General features: G+C 40.8%; 2 protein-coding genes and 1 long non-coding RNA gene across 3 annotated transcripts; 1 reads left to right on the top strand and 2 right to left on the bottom strand.

Annotated features, from left to right (window-relative positions):
* The first annotated feature begins 1277 nt into the window (after positions 1-1277).
* On the top strand, positions 1278-8827 carry tunar (TCL1 upstream neural differentiation-associated RNA). The gene is made up of 2 exons (XM_072702970.1): positions 1278-1799; positions 5943-8827. The coding sequence occupies exons 1-2, from the start codon at positions 1764-1766 to the stop codon at positions 6126-6128; spliced, it is 222 nt and encodes a 73-aa protein (XP_072559071.1). The 5' UTR covers positions 1278-1763; the 3' UTR covers positions 6129-8827.
* LOC140581141 (uncharacterized) lies at positions 4641-12309 on the bottom strand. The gene is made up of 2 exons (XR_011984182.1): positions 11970-12309; positions 4641-6488 (listed from the first exon to the last, which is right to left on the bottom strand). It is a non-coding gene; the product is annotated as an uncharacterized lncRNA (long non-coding RNA).
* Positions 12310-17949: 5640 nt separating this feature from the next.
* glrx5 (glutaredoxin 5 homolog (S. cerevisiae)) lies at positions 17950-19853 on the bottom strand. Its single transcript, XM_023807733.2, has 2 exons — positions 19409-19853; positions 17950-18428 (listed from the first exon to the last, which is right to left on the bottom strand). The coding sequence occupies exons 1-2, from the start codon at positions 19701-19703 to the stop codon at positions 18250-18252; spliced, it is 474 nt and encodes a 157-aa protein (XP_023663501.1). The 5' UTR covers positions 19704-19853; the 3' UTR covers positions 17950-18249.
* Between the last annotated feature and the right edge of the window lie 165 nt (positions 19854-20018).

Below are 20018 nucleotides of genomic sequence, written 5' to 3'. Positions count from 1 at the left end.
TCCCATGCCTCTAGCCTATTCTGCCCACTGTTTACACGCCACCATGCTGATATGCATTACTGGCACTATCAAGGTAATGCTCTTCCTTGAGCTTGCTGACATGATTCTTCTCAATATCATTATTCGTTATCCACTTGATTTGTACCCTCTCTCAGATAAATCAGGTTTTGCCTTCTGAGTATTATTTTACTGAAATTTAGTATTATATAAAGTACATGTAATAAGGGGAGAGAGGTGAAGTCAGGTGAAAAGTGCATTCTGAGAGTAATAGTAATAGTGCTATAAGACTAATATTACTAATAATGAGTAATAGTATTATAATTAGTAATATAACTATAATAGTAATAGTACCCAAACCCAAAACACTACAACCCCCCCTTCCAGCATGGTAATGCTACATCCTGCAGACTTGTAAGTCACCGTGGCCACCTCTCATGCATCCGGCGTGACACTCACACTTTCAGACTGTCACACTTAATTCTTAAATCTTACGGCAAATCTATATAATTATTATGAACCTAAAACTAGTTGCATCAAAAGCATTGGGGTAGTTTGAAAACCCTACATACTATTTTCAAGGTAAGAAAAGTGTTACACATGTAAATGTAAGTGCAGACTAAAATTAAAAATCTCACGCAAACTAACTGACCAGCAACCCAGGTAAGCAGTAAGTTATTGTATCAGTATGTACCTGTTTATATTCAAATAGGATAAATATGGAAAGCTACATTCAACCCACTAAGACGGGATGATGAAGCTGAAGTTTTACAAAATGAAGACTATATTAATGAGTATTATATTAATGAGTACTATATTAATGAGTATTCCCATGCTGCAGCAATGTGGGTACAAGACAGGGTTTAGGATGTAAGTGGCATCTCTGGAAACCTCATGCGTGTGAGATGTCTGTGGCATGGGCTTCTTAGTGACAATGAGGCCCCAGACCTCAGACAGGGTATGTTCACTCTACTCATAGAATTTATTCATTGCAGGAGATTGTAAAATGGCTTAATTAAAAGAGCCAATCTGTTCCAACTGTCATGTGGATGTAAAACGATGTTTAGTGGGAGGGGTCGTGGATGGGATCATACCCCCCAGTTGTGGTCAGGCCTGAGCAGCTCCAGGCAGACAGGTTCTCACATTGGTTGCATTTGAACCCCCCCCCCCAAAAAAAAGGCAAGCAGATCCCCTATGGATGGCGAGAGGCAGCTGGGATGGCCCTCCCCTCGCCAGCTGCTTCTGTCATAGGCACTTCTCCTCGTTGGGCGTTGCACGGCTCCCCAGGGTGGGTTGCTAGGCAACGCTGGCTCCTTTTAATATGCGCGGCAGAAGGAGCGGGGAATGCCTCGCGCTCGTGGAGCTCCACCACGGCAGCGTGGAGACCGCGCACGGACGGAATCAGGTCACTCGCCACGGCAACCCCCCCCATCACCACCGACGGACGGCTGGGCTTAGGACCTCGCCGACTCGCCACGGCAACAGCTCTGCCCGCCCGGTAACGGCTGGCATGGGCACGGCGTCATCCAGCGGAGCAGGCAGGGGGATCTGAAGGGGGCGGTGGCGTCCTGACGAGATTGAAGTCAAGTGAAGCGAGAACACGGGTTTGACATACTGAAGGAGGGGGCGGTACCCCCCCGGCCCGCCCCTCCCAGCTCCAACACCCAGAATCCCATCTCTAGGCACCGCCGGAGGATGACAGCAGACGTCCTGCCTGCCACTTGCGGGGACTCCTTGTGCTCTCTGGACCAGCAGTCCGCACCAGCATGTCCGATGCCATGCTCCTCCTGATGCTGGGCCAGGTGAGTTGCTGCTACGTCTTTCCTCTGGGTGGTTCCCTAGGGCTGCAGGAAGATCACAGCATGACGGACCTGCTGGTCTTTCATGGACCAGCTAGATAACACTGCCCGCATTTGCTTGGGGTTTCGCATGTTGTGGCTTTGAACAGAATCCCCCCCCCCCTTTGTACCTTTGTCTGATTTCTGCACTTGCGAGGCTGCTGCTATACACATTTATGAGACCATACCTTTGCATCGTGAAAAATTCAGCAAGATATACTGTTGCTTCTTTCAGTAATAATGGTCATCGTTAATACTTTTTTGATTCATTACTGTACTGTAACTATAAATACAGTTTTGGATAATTAATGGTCGATAAGTCGTCGTCTGGCTTCATGTATTATTAACTGCAAAATAATCAATTTTCACTTGGAAATGTCTTGGGAATATTTTTGTCTGTGTCCTCAACTTGTAATAAAACGGAGATGCAATGTGGATGAAACATGCAGTTTTATCTGCATATTTCTCTTGAAATGCGTTCTAGCTGGAAGTTTTACTGTCACTGACTGTCTTTCCTAGAAATTTTTACTTGCAGTAAAATTATTCATATATGATTGTTTACTTATTATTTATTCATAACCACCATCACCCCAATAATCCAAAAAAAAAAATCATTCATCCAGATGCGTGTAGCTGGTGAGGGGGGGGAAGCAAGGAGCGCAGAAGCAGGGGAGTAATGTTAGAAGTGTGGGAGAAGCTTGTCAGAAGGACGGCTCAGCCTGTCACGGCAGGCTTACCTGCTGAAGGCACAGAGCACGCTCACCTCCCAGCACAAAATAGCTTCCTAAGCTTCACCCACCCCGAGACGTCCTGAGTAGGTGGTTTGGAATTGGGAAGTTCATCTCTGCTTCTGAACGGTAGCTCTGGCAATGCCTGCTCAATACCCATCACCTGCAGCCTAGATCTGAAAGTCCAGATGGAAATCCACTGCTAGGAATACACAGATGTCAGAGGAAGTGCATCCATAAATAATGTCTTCTTCATATCATCTGTTCTTAACACGTTTTTCTGTTAAATGAAATCAGCTTTAGTATAACATGTAATGGAAATTACAGATATATAATATAAAGATATATACCATTAGACCCACAAAATAATGGCCAGCAACTCTATGACTATTATTAGTTCTACAAGTAATAATTAATATTGTCTTTTTCCACAAACATAAAGAAATGGACAAAGTTATGGATTAGTTTTGCCCAAGGGGTTTCATGACATTTCCATATGGGTCGTGAAATGTTTGAATGTTCTGAAGCTGGTTTGTTTGTGCCGTTCCTGGTCCGTCCCGATCCTCTGTGCCCTGCAGCTGGCCCCCCCTCACCCCCACCCCCACCCCCACCCCCACCCATACCCGCACCTCCACCCACATTTCCCCCCCCCCCCCCCCGGGAGCTCTGAGACCCACTGCCTGATTCTTCCCTTGTCCGATTTTGAGGACAGCAGCTATTGGTGCCGCGAGCTGTCTGGCCGGACGCTGCGCATTGAGTCACCGTGGCAGCGGAGAAAGCGGGCCGCCCACGTGCCGCTCATCTTAGCAGCATTAGTGAAGCAGATTCCCGCGCTCGCCGACACCGACATGGCCCCCGGGCCGACCTTCATCCACCAGCGCTACGTCTGCAATGCCGAAGGCCATTAATGTCGCTTCCGCATACTTTTTGTCGTTTTAAAGTTACATGCGATGTTGCAAACTGGGGGTGGGGTGGGGTGGGGGGGGAATAGGGAATCATAAAAAGTGTCCGTGAGACAACGTGTCTTTAAAAAATTAGTTATAGGTATTGATTCTGCAGTTCTGCAGCAATTTGATTAATCATGAGCCTTGCACTGCTACGCGGCGTCTCATCGGGTGATAATAGACCTATTAACTTTGCCGTCCGGGACACTGTGACATTCCGTTGGCCGACTTTCTATCCAGTCAGTGTGACTTTGCTGCCTGTCCACAGCGACACACATCCGGCTTTAAGCACCTGGACCAGACGTGTGTGTGTGTGTGTTTCTTTATTGAAGATCATCTCAAACAATCCAGTCAGTTACAAGCCCTGAGCTGCTTAGCATAATGCAAAGATTCTGTGCTGATTACGTCAGAATGGCGCACAGAACCCTGCCTCACATACCCGTTTGACATGGAGAATGGTGTGGAGATTCACGATTATGTTCCGAGGTCTTTAATGTTGATACAAGTATGCAAAGTTTGGATAACGGAACTAGTTAATAAAAACTCATTTTTGTAGAATACACGAAGAAAGTGTAGATATGTATTTCCCTAGAGCCTTACATTTTATCATTTCTGTTGCTTAGTAAGACCTGCTGCACATATTAAATGATTCCTCTTCGTGGTTTAAGTGAATATAGACTTCCTTCCAGACATTTTCCAGCATACAACATTATTTAAAATCCCATTTCCAAAATGAGGACAGATCACCATTAAATGCCTAATATATCTTTCACGTGAAAGAAACACATAACTTGACAGCCTATATAACTAAAAAAAGTCTGCTGTCCCAGGCGCAGGGCAGTTTGGGAGATGAGGCTCTTGACCTGCCAAAGACTGGCTGACAGTTACTATATCTTCGGAATCGCTCCCACTTGGGAGGAATTCACACCTCTAATGGAGACTCGACAGATGTTAATTAATTCCAGCTACTGTATGAGATCACATTCATGGTGGATGGCTGACTGAAGATTGTTATCAGCAGGGGCATTTAACTGCTTGTGGTGCTTATGCCATCACATATTACGGCGAAGTCATAAAGGGCCCAAAAGGGCAAGTCTCCATTCAGTTGCAGTTCAATGGTAGAGATTGGAAACTTTAATATTATTTCTTTATTGGATAAGCAGTTAGGGAAATGGATGGAAGGGTGAATGAGAAGTTCAGAACACAGATAAATCAGGCATTACGTCGTAAATGCAGATCTTACGGTTAATGTGATGCACCTTGAAAAACATGGGCAAGATTTTAACTAGGGGCAGCTATTGCCTATTTGAATCTAAGCTACACTTAGCACTGCAGAGAGCTATAATTCTGAGTGGATTTTAATAGAACCCACCCACAGAGAGGAGGAGAAGACTTTTCTGTCAGGCCCTGGGTAGACATCCTCACAGGACCCCAGTGAAATATCCTATTAGTCTGGATTCTTATATTTGGTTTCCTTGACATGACAGCAATTATTCTTAAATTTACAATAAAGCCCCTGTAACACCATGGCATGCCTCTCTTTTCATTCTAACTACATTTATTTGTGCCCACCCACTCTGGCCTTCAACGACCTCAAAGCTCAATGTCGCAATACAGCACAGCACTTTCCTGTAGCATTCAATGCACCTGCAAAGGTTGTGTCTGACTATAAAAAATGACAGAACACAGACAAGTTAGTTTATAATCGCCTAATTATAAATTAACATGTCATTATATAAACAAATGGCAGCAGACCCCTACTGGGAAAAGGCAGTGTTTCCCAGTCAAATTATGACTAATAATAGAAGGTCCACTGCAATTTTACCTCAGTTGACAGATCCAGTCCCTGTTGTTTAGTTAAAAACTGGATACTAAAAACATTGTGCGCTGTTCTGGTACCCAAAAAAGTTTCATCGTGATAAATTTACTCATCTGTAGAGTATATCCACACTTCCTGCTCAGACTCTTTTCTAAACTTCACCCTGTAAACATTTGGCTTTCATTTAATTCACAAATGCATTTTTGATACCAATGTCTGGCTGCTATAAGCCTGAACCAGTGCTTGTGAAGCTAAGAGACAACTGTACATAATGCATGCAATCATTATGTGGCGTACAAACAACTAGACAAACAAACAATTGCATCTCTATAGGAACCTTTGATTACCTAAAGAGAAAATTATAAATTAGAACAAATAAAAATTGCTTAATTGGGCTAGAGTTTAAAAAGTGTCACTTACCCCAAAAATGTACATAATATGAAATGTAACTAAATATTCAAAATAAATAGCAACTAAATAAGGCCGTTATTCATCTGCGATTTATTCGGCAAAAAAAACCCCCCAAACATACTGAAACAAATCAAAGCAATGCGATGTTAACATTTAATGCAATTTTAAATGTTGTCTATAAAAACGGTGTTTGTTCTGTCTACAGGCTGGTGTGAGAAGGCGATTTTTGACTTGCCCAATGAAAATGGTAGGAAGTACCATCAGCAGAGCTGAGAAAGGAGACCAAGACAAGGAGAGCAAAGAGGAATCCATTCTGGCCTTGCTGGGCATAATCGGGACCATCCTCAATTTAATAGTCATCATCTTCGTGTACATCTACACGACACTGTGAAGAACAAAAGAACAAGTCCCGCCGTGGACAGGAGGCCAGTATCTGTGGGTCTTCGCTCCCAACTGAGGCTTTGCTGGGCTGTGTGATGGCTTCTCTCCTTCCTGCCAAAAGCTTTTGGTGGTGAGAACTTCAATCAAACCGCAAGGCTTTTAAACTTCAAGTCTGCTCAACTTTGACTTCCGCCGTCTTCCCAAGACATTGTGTAAGGCTCTCACTAGCACCCTGAAAACATGCATGCATCACTGCATCCTAAGAAACATGAAGAGCTTGCACCTCCCACCTCTGCAGACATCCAGTCTCCACGCCTAAAACGCAGCCATTTAAAAATATGAGTATGATGACTGGTGGGGGAAAAAAAACCTGAAAAGAACATATAGGTACTTTGAAAATATTGTGCAGCATTTATACAAAAACTTTGATATTTTAAAGTTGTCTGTTTAATATGAAAACTACAGAATACTTCATCATGGCTGTGCTTTTTGTCATAGTCAGCGTGGTCCAATCATTAAGTCATTTTTTTTAAAACTATATATTCCTTGATTCCCTGTTTGCTACTCTTTGAATATGTGTGTGTAATTTCTTAAAGCAATTCTAGCATTTAAAAAAAATGTGTCTGGCAGTGACTAATTATTTATAGCTGTTGTTTAATTAATATTGTATTGCCTTAAAACAGATCAAATCTGACATCATTGTATTGTACATAACTCACGAAAAAATCCATTCAGCAAATGTTTGATAATGCAATAATATAAATAAATATGTATCACAAACGCATACCATATAGTTTTTCATATAGAGGCTAAATATTAATGGTAGTTTGTGACATACTGAAAACTGACTAAACTAATCCATCATTTTGAAATTAATAAATACTTCTAATAATTTTCATAATTTTCTGAAGCACAGTACAGAAGGCATGCTTACTCTTTTCGCGCATGTGAGAATCTAACATGTCTGTTAAAAGTGCCTGTCCATAATAATCCTCTGGATATTTCTTTCCTTGCTTGTTTTGTTGACAGCTCAATGGATTATAGAATATTTCAGATGCACAGAGCTGTGATAAGAATCCACAAGGATTTTTCGGCATGAATAGAGGGAACTGAGGCCGTGCTTTCATTACATTCGTAATTAGCACAGCAAATGCCTGTGTTCTCAGTAAGGTGCCTCGCCTGCACTGAGCAAACTGTGTCACCGAGGTGATTTTCAGGCCTCCTGATGACAATTTGAATCATTTCCACATGCAGTTTATGAAACATATCTCCCTGGAAATGAGACAGTCTTCCACCGTACTGTCATTCTATCTGAAACACCGCAAGAATAGAGATGTACAAGCAATTCACAGGGGCAAAATAATGTAGACACTGCAATATAAAGCAAGCAAACAAACAAATTAGGAAACACTGGGTTACAAACTAAATTTAAATAATTACTTTGGAAGATCGTGTGAAGAGTGACTACCAACAACTGAACTATATTTGAGCTCTGTCATGTATATTAAATTTGAATTTAAATTTTGCACAATTTATTTTTTATAGCTCTCTACCCAGTACAATCACCCCAGGATACTTATCAAGCTTTTTAACAACATTAATTCAATTAAAATTTGAACATGATTAGAACATTCGGACATCAGTCGCCAAACTATTCTGGGCATGGCATGAAGTCATAAAAGGCTTGCGTGAGCAACAATTGTCAGTAAAGCAGTGAACATCTGGTCAGGTCCTATGCGAGGCCAGCCAACAATGCAGAGGGACAAGACACTGGTGTCCCATCAATCAACTTTACATTAAGTGTAGTTTACTGCTCTTCAGAATTAAAAAATCTACGGAGTTTGCTCTCTATCACTGAAAAGAGCCAGACCATGAACACAATACCTTAACACCTGTGGTTTTGCTTTGCAGTTGAGGGTGATGTTGAGAGTCTGCAGCGATGACACAGATGTTGACTACGGCCGAGCATGTGATCTCTTCCTCTTTACCTCATTAATAATGCATTAGGAAGCAAAACAAGCTGGTGGAAATTTTCTCCCCAAGAATACAGGAGGGGAAATGTTAATACAAATAAATCAAGCACAATATTTCTCATTATTTGGTTGTTTAATTTTATTGACAAAAAAGAAAGAAAAAAAAAACATTTTACTCAGAGCTACAGAGGGAGTATCCTTGGTTAAATCTGTTGCTTGATACAATAACTTTAATATAAAATTCTCCCACACTGTCTTTATAATGTAATGTTCTCTTACACTATCATTTTAATATAACGTTCTTCCACACTATCTCGACATTTTTAATATAACGTTCTCCTGCACTGACTATCCTTTTAATAAAATGTTCTCCCACACTCTATCCATTTAGTGTAACAGTTTGCCATGCCATACTAAATACAAATGTCATTTTATACAGTTCATGTTCTGATTATAACTGTGACAATAAATACTGTATAGCGTGTCATTTTTGGGGGGTGGAACTGAAGTCTGTGTAATAAAGGTGAGGGTTGCAATTTTCTTGCTTGAAATTTATGCTGTTGCTTGCAAAATATGCATTACTTTTCAATAAGGAGTTACTGTACACTAATGTTGTGAAGTTCTTCATTTATAATAGGCACTCTTTCTAGCTTTTCCATTTTTTTTATGAATGCCTCATTCTTATCTAAAAATTGGAATTTCTGTTGAAACTACATTAAAAATCCAAAACCATAAAGTTGTGGCTCTGAGTTTATACTTATAAAACAGAGAATACAAATCAAAGAGAATATGTCAACAGAGGAAATCAATCTTTTAAACCTCATTCATTCTCTAACCCGGGTCCTCCATAGTTCCGCATGCAATAAGACAGAAACCCTTTTCAACTGCCACGTATTTTAATGGAAATGCATAACAAAACTTGAAAGTAAAAAAATATATAATTCCCTGATATAATTTTTATCACATAAATCAGAACACTGTGAATGTAAGACTCATTTATGACAGAATCGAAATATTGCCAGAATGTTTTGGGTAAACACAGACGTCAATGTTTTTACAAACAGCCACACGTTTTATGAATGTGTAGTGGAGCGTGTAAGCAAGGCTGCATGGATGGTGTCTCTCGCTTCAGTTCACAAGGGCCCGGGAGTCGGCAGAGAGGCCCCGTGCTACCTGTGAACTGAGATCATTGTTCGACTCAATCGTTCTTACCCACTGAGGTAGAAAACATGCTAAATACACCTCGGAGGCCACGCGGAGGAGGAAAAGGTCACATGTCGAAAATGCTGAATTAATGACGCCGTCTTCTCTATTCAGTGAAGAATAGCAGTTTCGACATACGACACTCGGGTAACCCTGCAACACTGCTTATGATTATGTAACTGACTAACGAAGGTCAGGCGTTCTGTCTTAGGTTGGGGGGGCCTCTACATTAGGGGCTGGTGGGGCTTGGCCCCTCCAGATATCTGATGGAGCAGTACATGACATCATCAATAATTTAGTGTAACAAGTAATATACATGTATTTTCTTCGTAACTAACGTTACGCATTGATTGTGTGTAGTTTCATCAGCAATTCGGATGCTGACCACACAAAGTTTATTGTGCCCCCCAGACTTTTTGTACTAGTGACGCCACTGGTCCTGGGTGTGGCCTGTGCACCACGGGACAGGCCCCAGGCCTACCGTGACCCTTCGTGGAATAAGGGAAGGATGGAGAGTGGACGGATTTTGTGATTTAGTTGGTAGTTTAAAAAGGGCTAAAATGATCATATCTGGCTATTTCTGTAACACTGAAGATAAATCAGGGGGAAACACCCTGTCCTGGGAGACCTGCCTGTGTCGTGCTCTGTGCCATCTCAGATGAGCTTACTCTGTCCTGGTAATGGATAAATAGTTGTGAAAGGTGGATGGATGGAACCATTACAAGGTCTGTGAACAGTGCAAGTTTTAATCCTGCTACGCACACGTCATCCCTTCCAAAGGAGACTGAACCCTGACTGATTGGCACAATCCATGCTACATCTTGTTAGTTAAAACAAGTTGCATGGTTATTACCCTGTCGGGAGATGAGCATTGCCACTGACTAAACCCTGTGTTTACCCCAAACCACAATCTGGATTTATGTCAGCTCACCGCAATCCAGCATTGGCTAATGAATTCAGCAGCCTTCAGAGAGGCCTCTACCAAAGCCACACATTATACAACCCCTGACTTTGCTCTTCTAGAAGCTAAGAGTTGCTGTCACATTTCTCCACGGAGTGCAGCAGATTGTGCTGTATTTTAGACCCTTGTGCCATTAAAGTGATCGTAAACACACTCAGCTGTTTCAAAAAAGCTTACCGGAGGTGTACGTTTTTCCTCAAGTCGGCAGCAAGACACAAGTCACGTGCAATTAAACCTGATGCCTAAGCTAATGACAGGCCGGCCGCCTTAATTTCCTTACGCAAGCATGGAGGTGGTGTAGTATTCGTAGAACTGTCTAGCCTGTTATTTTCCAGGCTGTACGGTAAACATCACTGGATTAGCTGACAGTTCAGGTCTGAACAGTCTGGAAAAGTTTAAGAAAATATTATATGACTCCATAGTCAATTATGCAACATAAGAAATTCGGGGGGGGGGGGGGACATTTCAGAAAATTATTGGCCATTAAGTTGACGTGGGGGGGGGTCTCGCACCCGTATGTTTTGTATCATGTGTAATTATAATTAAAGCCCTTTGAAACTCTTCGGCTATAAAAACCTTCTTATGAAAACCCATGGCCATTGGGGACCCTTGTTATTTCATAATGTGGGCATGCAGTATTTCTAACCTCCAAACATTAAGAAATAATAATACTTGCTTTCAAACTGTCAATTAAAAATACACCATTTCACCACTTATTTAAATACAAAACTGGAATGGGAGAATGTGAATACAGAATTCTGGGAAACGGGGACAAAACCAGAGCCGCCTCCTCATGGGAACCAGAGGCAAAGTCACACCTGAATCCGGAGTGAGAGTAGCTGGGGCCTCATTCCTAAGCCATAACCAGCACATGTGTATAAATGGGTTTGCTGGGAGCTGGGGGTGATTTGGTTTGACAGAATGTTCTGCTGCTTTGGCCTAAATGCAGAAGAGTTTCCTGTCAGGCACTAGAGAGAATATGAACACTGTCCAGTATTAAACAATACTGAAACCAACTATGCTGGTCATACTGTGACTTTTTAAACACAGAACTTTACTGGAAAGTGTACTTTCCCAAACATACTTTTAAAAGCAACTGGGAAAAAATGCTGAAAATTGGGAGTATTTATACTTATCTTTATCTAAGATTTATCTTTTCAAATTTCAAATTGAATTTATATAAATATTTTATAGCTAGTATCAGATTCATGAATATTTGAATCTAGTATCAAACAAGGTTATTAATAAACGCCAGCTTAATCTTACCTAAAGAATAATAGGCAGGATTGTAGCTTCAGCAGACCACACATCTGCTTGTAACTCTGTTGTAATTGTAGTTAGGCTTATATTTAAAACAAATAAATGAAAACCGGGCACTCCATGAACGTATGACGTCATTAAATGATTAAAGTGTTTAAATGATGAAATCATAATGTAAAAATGCACCTTCAAACACTGCACAGATACCCTTCAGGAGCTTATACCCTCCTCTGTTTACTTCTGCATTAATATTGAACAAAGGCTATGAAATAAATATCACATTTATGAAAGATTTAGCTTAATTTCGTTAAATAAAACATTTACCCGTCTGTTATTTTCTATAACTTCAATGATAAGCTATACAATGAAGTCACATTGGTTGTGTGACCTAACTAAAACGTATTTACGCTTACTCCGTATCCGTCCCAGCCACGGACGGTTTTAAATCCCTTACCGGTTCCATGTTTGCACGTCGCCCTCGGCTTACCCCGAGTTTCCTCTGGTTATGTGTGCTTTCTCCCCCATTCCGGGGAAATGCAGCTCATGCAAATAGGCGACTCAAATCCGGTGTTAAAGTTCGACTGTGTGAATAAATCTTCATCTGTGTGGGCAACCCAACTTACACCCTATGGTTAGGTTCCAGTTCTCTAATTAGATAAGCAGTTGCTGGAAACGGATGAGCGATTAGATGAGTTATTAAGACACTTTGTCAAATTTATGATTTATCAGTCACCTTTAAACTATTTTAATTAAAACCACTGACGTCAATACCACAGCCTCTCCACAGCTGGAAACGGGACTATTTGCTTGGACTGTAGTACCCCCTAGTGGTGTGTATAAAACACTCACGACTTATTACGTCACAACACAGCTCCTACATTCCTATCAACTTATATATACACATATTTTTAAAATTATAACACATAGCCTCATCATATGATTATATTCTAAAAATGATCTAAAATGTATTGAAATGAAATTGAACGAATGAAAATTTATAATCTTTTTTTATGTTCCATATCAATAGCAAATTCATTGGTACATAAATGGTTTGAAGTAAGAATTGTTGTTGTTACTATACACTGGCTCAACATTATGTGCATTGATAATGAAACGGAAAAATATAAGTGTCAGTGACTTTTTCAGTTTACCCACCCAAAAATTACATTTTTGGATACCAATATAATATCATATTTTCCATTTAATGACTTTGTTTACCAGTCACAGCTAGAGCAGCGGTCCTTTTAAGGGTTTGTTAAATACCATGCTGACTCCATGATTAGGGAGAGTGCAACTAGTGCTTAAGAGAATCCCCAGCTCTATAAAATACCACCTTGCAATCCAAGCCATTAAAGAAAAAGACTAGACAGCCTGTCAAGAGTCTTTGCAGCCAGCAGGCCATGCACAGTGCATACTGTTTGCTCCATGCCATTTGATAGACAGCTGTTCTGTTACATTGTCATACTGACCTTAAGTTCAGCTATTTGCAATTAGTAATTAGAGTAATCAAATATTCAGCTTTTGCCATCTTATATCAGGTTACTGTACCTTCTAGTGAAGCAACTAAAAACAAATAAGTAAAATGAGAAACCAGTGGGCTAAACCACTTATTTAGGTTAGTCAAGAGTGAGGAACAGACATTTAAAAAAGAATACACCTTGTTCACTATGATATAAAACTGTAATTGTTAAATTTGTGCATTTTGGGTAATCAAATATATCACACTGAAATGACAAAATGCTATTTAACATGGTTTTCACTTTCTAAGTATTTGTTTATATGATATATAGATATAATTAATTGTAGTAAGTACAATGGTTGTTACAGACATGGTTCCAATCCAATCGCCATGTAACAGTTTCTACCAGTAAAGATGATCATTCTCGCTAATAAAAAATGAATTATAGATATCTAGAATTCATATTCTTAATAGTAAAAACTGATTTTTTTAGTTAGTTACAATGTTATTTTCGCTAGTAAAAATCAAGATATAACAAGTATGCCTTACACTATTAAAAGACAATTTGCCATGCCTTATCAGGCATTTTATTGTTTGTGGAGGGTGATGAAACGGTCCTTACGGATGACACTGCAGCTGTGACCCACTGGGCTGGCTGCTTTGAGCAGCTGATCCTCAGGCTAGGATGAGGGAAATCTCTGGGTCCACAGTTCATGAGACTGAATCTCCGCTTAGCTGTGAACCACCCAATCTCACTGAGATTGCACAAGTCATTTTTTCCTGTTAGAGACTTCCTATCTTTGATTTTCTTTGGGGCTGCTAAAGTAGGATTACATCATGGTTGCATGTAACGCTAACGTTTGCTAGCGCGGAGACCCACACAAATGCATGGTTCGAGTACTGGTAAGCACTGCCACTTTTTTAGTGTTTTGAACAAGATGTAAAAATGTTTCATTATATCAATTCTCTAGCATGGTGCCCTGCATTCAGCTATATGCATTGTCACTGATCTCTGAGTGTTAACACTAGCAAGTTAGCATGGATATTAAATTAGGTAATTTCATTCAGTAGTGGGGCATTTTAACCATATTACTGGGCCCCACATTTTTATGGGTTTCCGTTTAAGTAGGTGACCAAAGGCAGAACACCGTGTGTTGAATATGGTACATACTGTAAGATTCAAGCATGTGCGAGTGTCTGTGTGTGTGTGTGTGTGTGGGGGGGGTGCATTTTTCACCTATATGAATGAAAGTCTTTACCAAGGAGGTGTGCACATCACTGGTAAGTTTGGAGGACTGGAGAAAGCAATCAAATGCCTAAATTTTGGAGTTTCATGATGTTGACTGTAAATATTTGCCCCCTGATGAATGTTTTTGGACTTTGTATTCTTGTTTAAAAATATATTCAACAAAAATGGCAGAGAGGAGGGAGATTTATAATGACAATATAAATCATGCAACATTCTATCATAGAACAGTAAACCATTCTTTTTATTGGTATTCTGAAAAATTACCTTCTGACCACAGACTTCTTGTTACTACTCTGAAGATTCAGCTTAGGTCCAGTAGGCTACCACCTACTAGGAGAATGAGGCTGGACCTGTCCAGACTCTGAGATCAGGCTGTTTCTAATGAGTTTGCATGCAGTTTGTGTGAGATACTTGCAGATGTGGGTTCAACTGCTGATTCTATTGTGATGTAAGGTACCTATTGCAACAAGACCCTAAAGTTTGCTGAGGGTTGTGTTGATGTTGCTGGTGTTTCATCTCTCTGGGCATTATCCCTGTATATTATCGAGAGGAGTTGCAGTGCACGGCTTCATGGCAACTCTGGTCTGTACCAAGAAATGAGAATGATGGCTGTGAGGGCCCTGAGGGCAGATAAGACAGCGTTAGGTAGAGGAATCTGTGAGCAGGTGACACACCATCTATGGTCTAGCGACCCACATCCTGCTTACAGAGGAATGAAAGCATTACACACATACGAATCTGTTCCTTGGAGAGAAGCAGTGAGGGCGGGTGATGAAACGGTCCTTATGGATGACACTACAGTTATGACCCGCTGGGTCAGCTACTTCGAGCAACTGTTTAAAGCTGATCCTCAGGCTAGGACGTTGGACATCTCTGGGTCCACAGTTCTTGAGGCTGATCCTCCAATTAGCTGCGAATCACCCAGTCTCACTGAGATTGCACAGGTGGTCAACCAGCTGGGGTAGGGAAGGCCACAGAGATCTGTGGTATCTGGAGTGAACTTCTCCAGGCTGATGGTAAGGCTGCCCTCCTGGCATTGCAAGCAATGTTTGATTTCCATTTTTCCATTAACTGGAAAACAGGACTTGTTGTCCCTAACTGGAAAGAAAAGGGTGATCGCCTGAATTATGGCAACTACAAGGGGATAACACTGGTCTCAGTGCCAGTTAAGGTCCCTGCTATGGTCATCCTCAACAGGAGGCGTGATCACTGGCTTGCCTACCAGCGACCGGAGCAATCTGGTTTTATGCCTAAAAAGTCTATCGACCGCATCCTGGCACTGAGGGTTCCCATCAAGCGCAAACTCGAATATGGTACAGTTTCTTTTGCAGCCTTCGTCGATTTTGATAAAGCCTTCATCTTAGTTGATCAAGCTGCCCTGAGGGACATCCTGAGACTTTGTGGAATCCTCCTGAAGTTGCTGGATGTCATGGCTGGCCTGTACACTGGTATTGTGAGTGCTGTGCAGAGTGGAGGCAGAACCTCAACCTTCTTTCCAGTCGATTCTGGGATTCATTGTCTTGCTTGCCCCTTATGCAGTTGCTGTTCCCCATGGTTCATTGGTGTTGCATCGTTTTCCTGGATGTATTCTCCCCAAATAAATCTGGCGTTTCCCCAACTCCGTGGACTCCTGCTCCTCTTTCCCCGCTTCGTGCCTGTTAGTGTGTGACACTAAATGCAGCGGCGTAGGAACTGGGGGGAGGGTGCACGTCCCCCCCAGATAATTATATTGGCTTGATTCATCCCCCCAATAAACATACCTTTGGAGTTAAATAATTAAATTTGACCCCACCAATATTAAACTCTCTCCTACACAATGGCATGAAAGCATTGCTGTATTAGGGCTACCTTAATTTGACCCTGCTTAATATCTAGATAATCACTCATAGTGAACTTGCAGTTGGCCAATATCTGCGATACACCCCGGATGGGATGACAGTGTAACGTAATGCTCACAAATCATTGGATGACTGCTGGAGCTCCTTGAAAGCTGAAAAAAGGAAAAGTAACCAAATGAATCCAATGCAAGGAGAGTATCGTCTTTGAAGGGAGAGTGCCAGCTCAGCACCTGAAAGCAGCACTACTCAGCTCAACCTCATGCCAATCTCAGTGCATCAGAGCCTTTGTGCAAAACATTAATGGCACAGATTTCACTCTTCAAAAAAGTTAGTAAGTTCAAAGAAAGAATTGGAGACGTGGTGGTACTCCATATTTATAAAACAGCAAAGTGCCATTTAGGGTAACTAATTTTTGTAGCAAAATTGAATAATTTATGTGGACATGTACAACAAAAAAGGAAACAAATAGGAATGGCAGTTGAGCATGGTCTAATGGTATTAGACATGCATAAAATGGATATGCTACTCAGCACTGTAGCTTTTTTCGGTACTTGCATCTGGCAGTGTTTTGGGACAAACTGTTATTATTATATAACAGTTCCTATTGAAGTATGGTACTGTACCATATATATTCCCTCAAATCTTTCTGCATGAATAAATGTTCCTCCTGTAGTTGTTAGTAGAACTTTTATCTGACACTTCTGTAGTATTAGATGAAAGGGCACGTGAATGAACCAATATCACAACTCTGACCTCTGTCCCATTTATGGGTTGTTTCACTTGTTCTTCTTTTGGATCCGCTTGCATGGGGGGTAGAGCTGTTTATTTGTTGTATATATGACACACCTGATGACGGTTTTCATACCAATTTTTATCATACAGCTCTATGGAGGAATGCTGGCCTTTTCCCTATGAAGGATTGCTTTAATCCAATAACATGTTGTGCTTATCGAAGTGGACAGCTCATTTCAGGCCTTGTCACCACCTCTCAGTGGGGTTTAGGTCTGGATTTTGACTAGGCTTGTCCAAACCATTCATTTATTTCCATTTCAATAGTTCCCTGTTAGACTTGCTGTGGTGTATTGGGTCTTAATGCATGGTCCAGCTGTGCTGCAGCACACAGACTAATGACCTATCCATTGTCTGTTGCCTGAGAGCAAAATGTATGGCTCTTTTGATGTCAAGGCCAGCATACTCAAGCCATACTTCACCACTGTTGAGCTTCTAATTGCAAAATGCAGTTTCTCTATGAGACTTATCTTGCACAAAACCATTCAAAACAGAATGTGAACTCTTGAGGATCACATGGGTGGTCTTTAGCAAGGTATCATGTGTTTTCCATCTGCTTTTTGAACAAATTACTCTTTTAGCAGGATGACTTCTCCTAGGGATATTTGCAACTGTAGCAAAAACCTCGCCAGTTAGTTAGATAGCTCTAACTGTAGTTCTGTTGGCGATTTCTCACTAGCTCTTCTCACACTGACTTGTATTGACGAACTCTTGCTCTGAGCATGGTATGCCTATGTAGGCAGTGTGCTGATAGCTTCTCGATGTGTGTCAAAGCCACATTCATATTGTGGAGCGCAACTCCAGGCTTGATTAAATATCCAAACAGCTGATACTAAATATTATATGAGTTAACTGGGAAAAGGGGGTCAGTATTACATTGTTGATTTCCTTTGACCCAAGTTAAAAAAATCCAATTCCTCTAAACACCGTAAGGGTAAACTGGTTCACATAATTCATGATATGTTCAACAGAACTTTATATTCCCTAATTTCTTGAATGTTGTCTAATATATTTAATTTCAAATAACTAAAAAAAACAAGCTAAGTATATTTTACTCCGAATGTAATATTCATCAAAGGATATGTAAAGTTAAAACTCGTTGCACATCGAAATATTTTATTAATATAAAGAGCTGACTTATGAAACACATGTATCATTTACAATATCTTCTATACACAGTGCATTCAATTACTGAAAAATTCAATATGTAGAAACAAAATATATAAGATTTATTTTGTTCTCTTAAAGTCTGAACTGGGAGTACATACAACATAGAGCTTGACATTTTCCCAGCACCTGGATCATCAAAAGTTTTACCTCCAGTAATACTGGAGTAAATATGTAATGTTTTTTCCCCAAATCTGGCAGCTATTATCATCAACCCTGTCCCTTTATAGTTCTACTTGGATTTCTCATCTTTCTCAACATCTAAAAGGGCGGAACGGATCCCCAGTTTCTTCAGCTCTTCTACGAGGTCTCCATTCTGGTGCATCTGAAGGAGAATATCACAACCGCCGACAAACTCTCCATTGAAGAACACTTGTGGGATCGTCGGCCAATTGGAAAAAGTCTTGACTCCTGCCGGATAAAGTGACAGTGATGAATTTCAGAGAGCAGTAGTCACTATCATTTACTGAGTCATTCTGGATGCATCCCCAGCTGAGTTTCAGCACCTGTACACAAAAGTTAACACGTCTTAACACATCCTTTGTTGAATATAGGTCTACCAAACATTACACCATATATTTAATGTTAGCTAGCATCTTAGGCTTAGAAGAATGTCTACTTAAAAATACTGGTTAACTTTAGAACATGACAAACAAATTATCAGCACAGCAAATAACATTAATATAATATTAATAGAATATTTTACCTTCTCTTACCAAAAAAAACAAAAAAAAAACAACATTTTGGTTTAAAAAAATAATTCTTATGACATCCCAAGAATTTATACAGGGAAAACAACATCTGTTGACCTTTGGGTAGTGCAAGGCTCACTCGACTATCTTGGTCATAATAAATTTAAAGATTTAATTTTCCAACTTTGTACATATTGCACCTTGGAAATTAACACATACGATTTCTGTTCCATTTCAGAGTATTTTCACAAATAATACAGGGGATATAATTGCCGGACCAAGTTGACAGCGGTAGTGAACGCCCTTGGCTACATGCTGGTCTTCCCCGATAAAGGTAAAACCGCTGAGGAGATAAACTAATCCATCAATGCCACGTTTGCATTGGACCGCTTTTTTAAAAAAGTTATCAGTAGTTGCTATCAAAATCCTAGTGTCGTAAAAATATTAGGCGATAAACCTGCTTTTTGTTAACTGTGTAATTAACATACAAAAGTGACCCCAAAAATTCCCTACACGGTTGCCGAGAACGCATGCAGCCGTGTGTATAGGGGCCTGCAGCTAGTAAGCACAATACAATATGCTAAATGCTGGAACTCATGGCGAATAAAGATAAAGGACAGCGGGGATTATTATGGAAAACAAAGAGAAAAAGTACACGACACGGCATCCTTCCCCTCCGGCTAGTTTTTCTGTTCTGACCTTGCCTAAGATCCTGGTCTTCGAGCACGTTATACGAAGCGTAGTTTTCCACCCCGTGCATCCGCAGAATCTGGACCACGGCGTTGCTGAAGCCGCACATGGGCTGAGCTGGAGTCCCTTTCATAAAAACGACAACTTTGTCCTTCTTCACCATTTCACCAAGATCATTCTCCCCAGCAGAGGCACAGAAGAGTCGGGCCGGGACTACCGACACATGGGCATCAAAATTCTTCGGTCGACAGGTCGCTGCGCCCACCTGCACAGCCCGAAGCACTGATCTAAACAGCCCGCTCATCGTTCTTTTTAAAATACAATAATCCGCCTCTCAAAATTACACAGAGTTATACAAACTGATAGAAGTCTAGACTGGATACCAAGACATTCGCGCAGAACTACAACCAAGGAGAAACACAACGCTGCGATTGGCTGACGAAAGCCTCACGTGATTGGCCAACGTCGACGTCTATCTTTAACTTCACAAAATATGCAGCAAATATTTCCTATTAAAATGGTACAATCTTAGCAAATGTATTGTTTTTATTTTTATTATTTTGTACTATATAAAGTGATAGTATTCTCTTCGAAAGAGTTTGCAAGTGTATCTGATACG

The sequence above is a fragment of the Paramormyrops kingsleyae genome, chromosome 19 (genome assembly GCF_048594095.1).
Source record: "Paramormyrops kingsleyae isolate MSU_618 chromosome 19, PKINGS_0.4, whole genome shotgun sequence".
In the NCBI taxonomy this organism is placed as follows: domain Eukaryota; kingdom Metazoa; phylum Chordata; class Actinopteri; order Osteoglossiformes; family Mormyridae; genus Paramormyrops; species Paramormyrops kingsleyae.
Note: the sequence above shows the minus strand (reverse complement) of the source record. Positions and strands in the feature narration are given on the sequence as shown.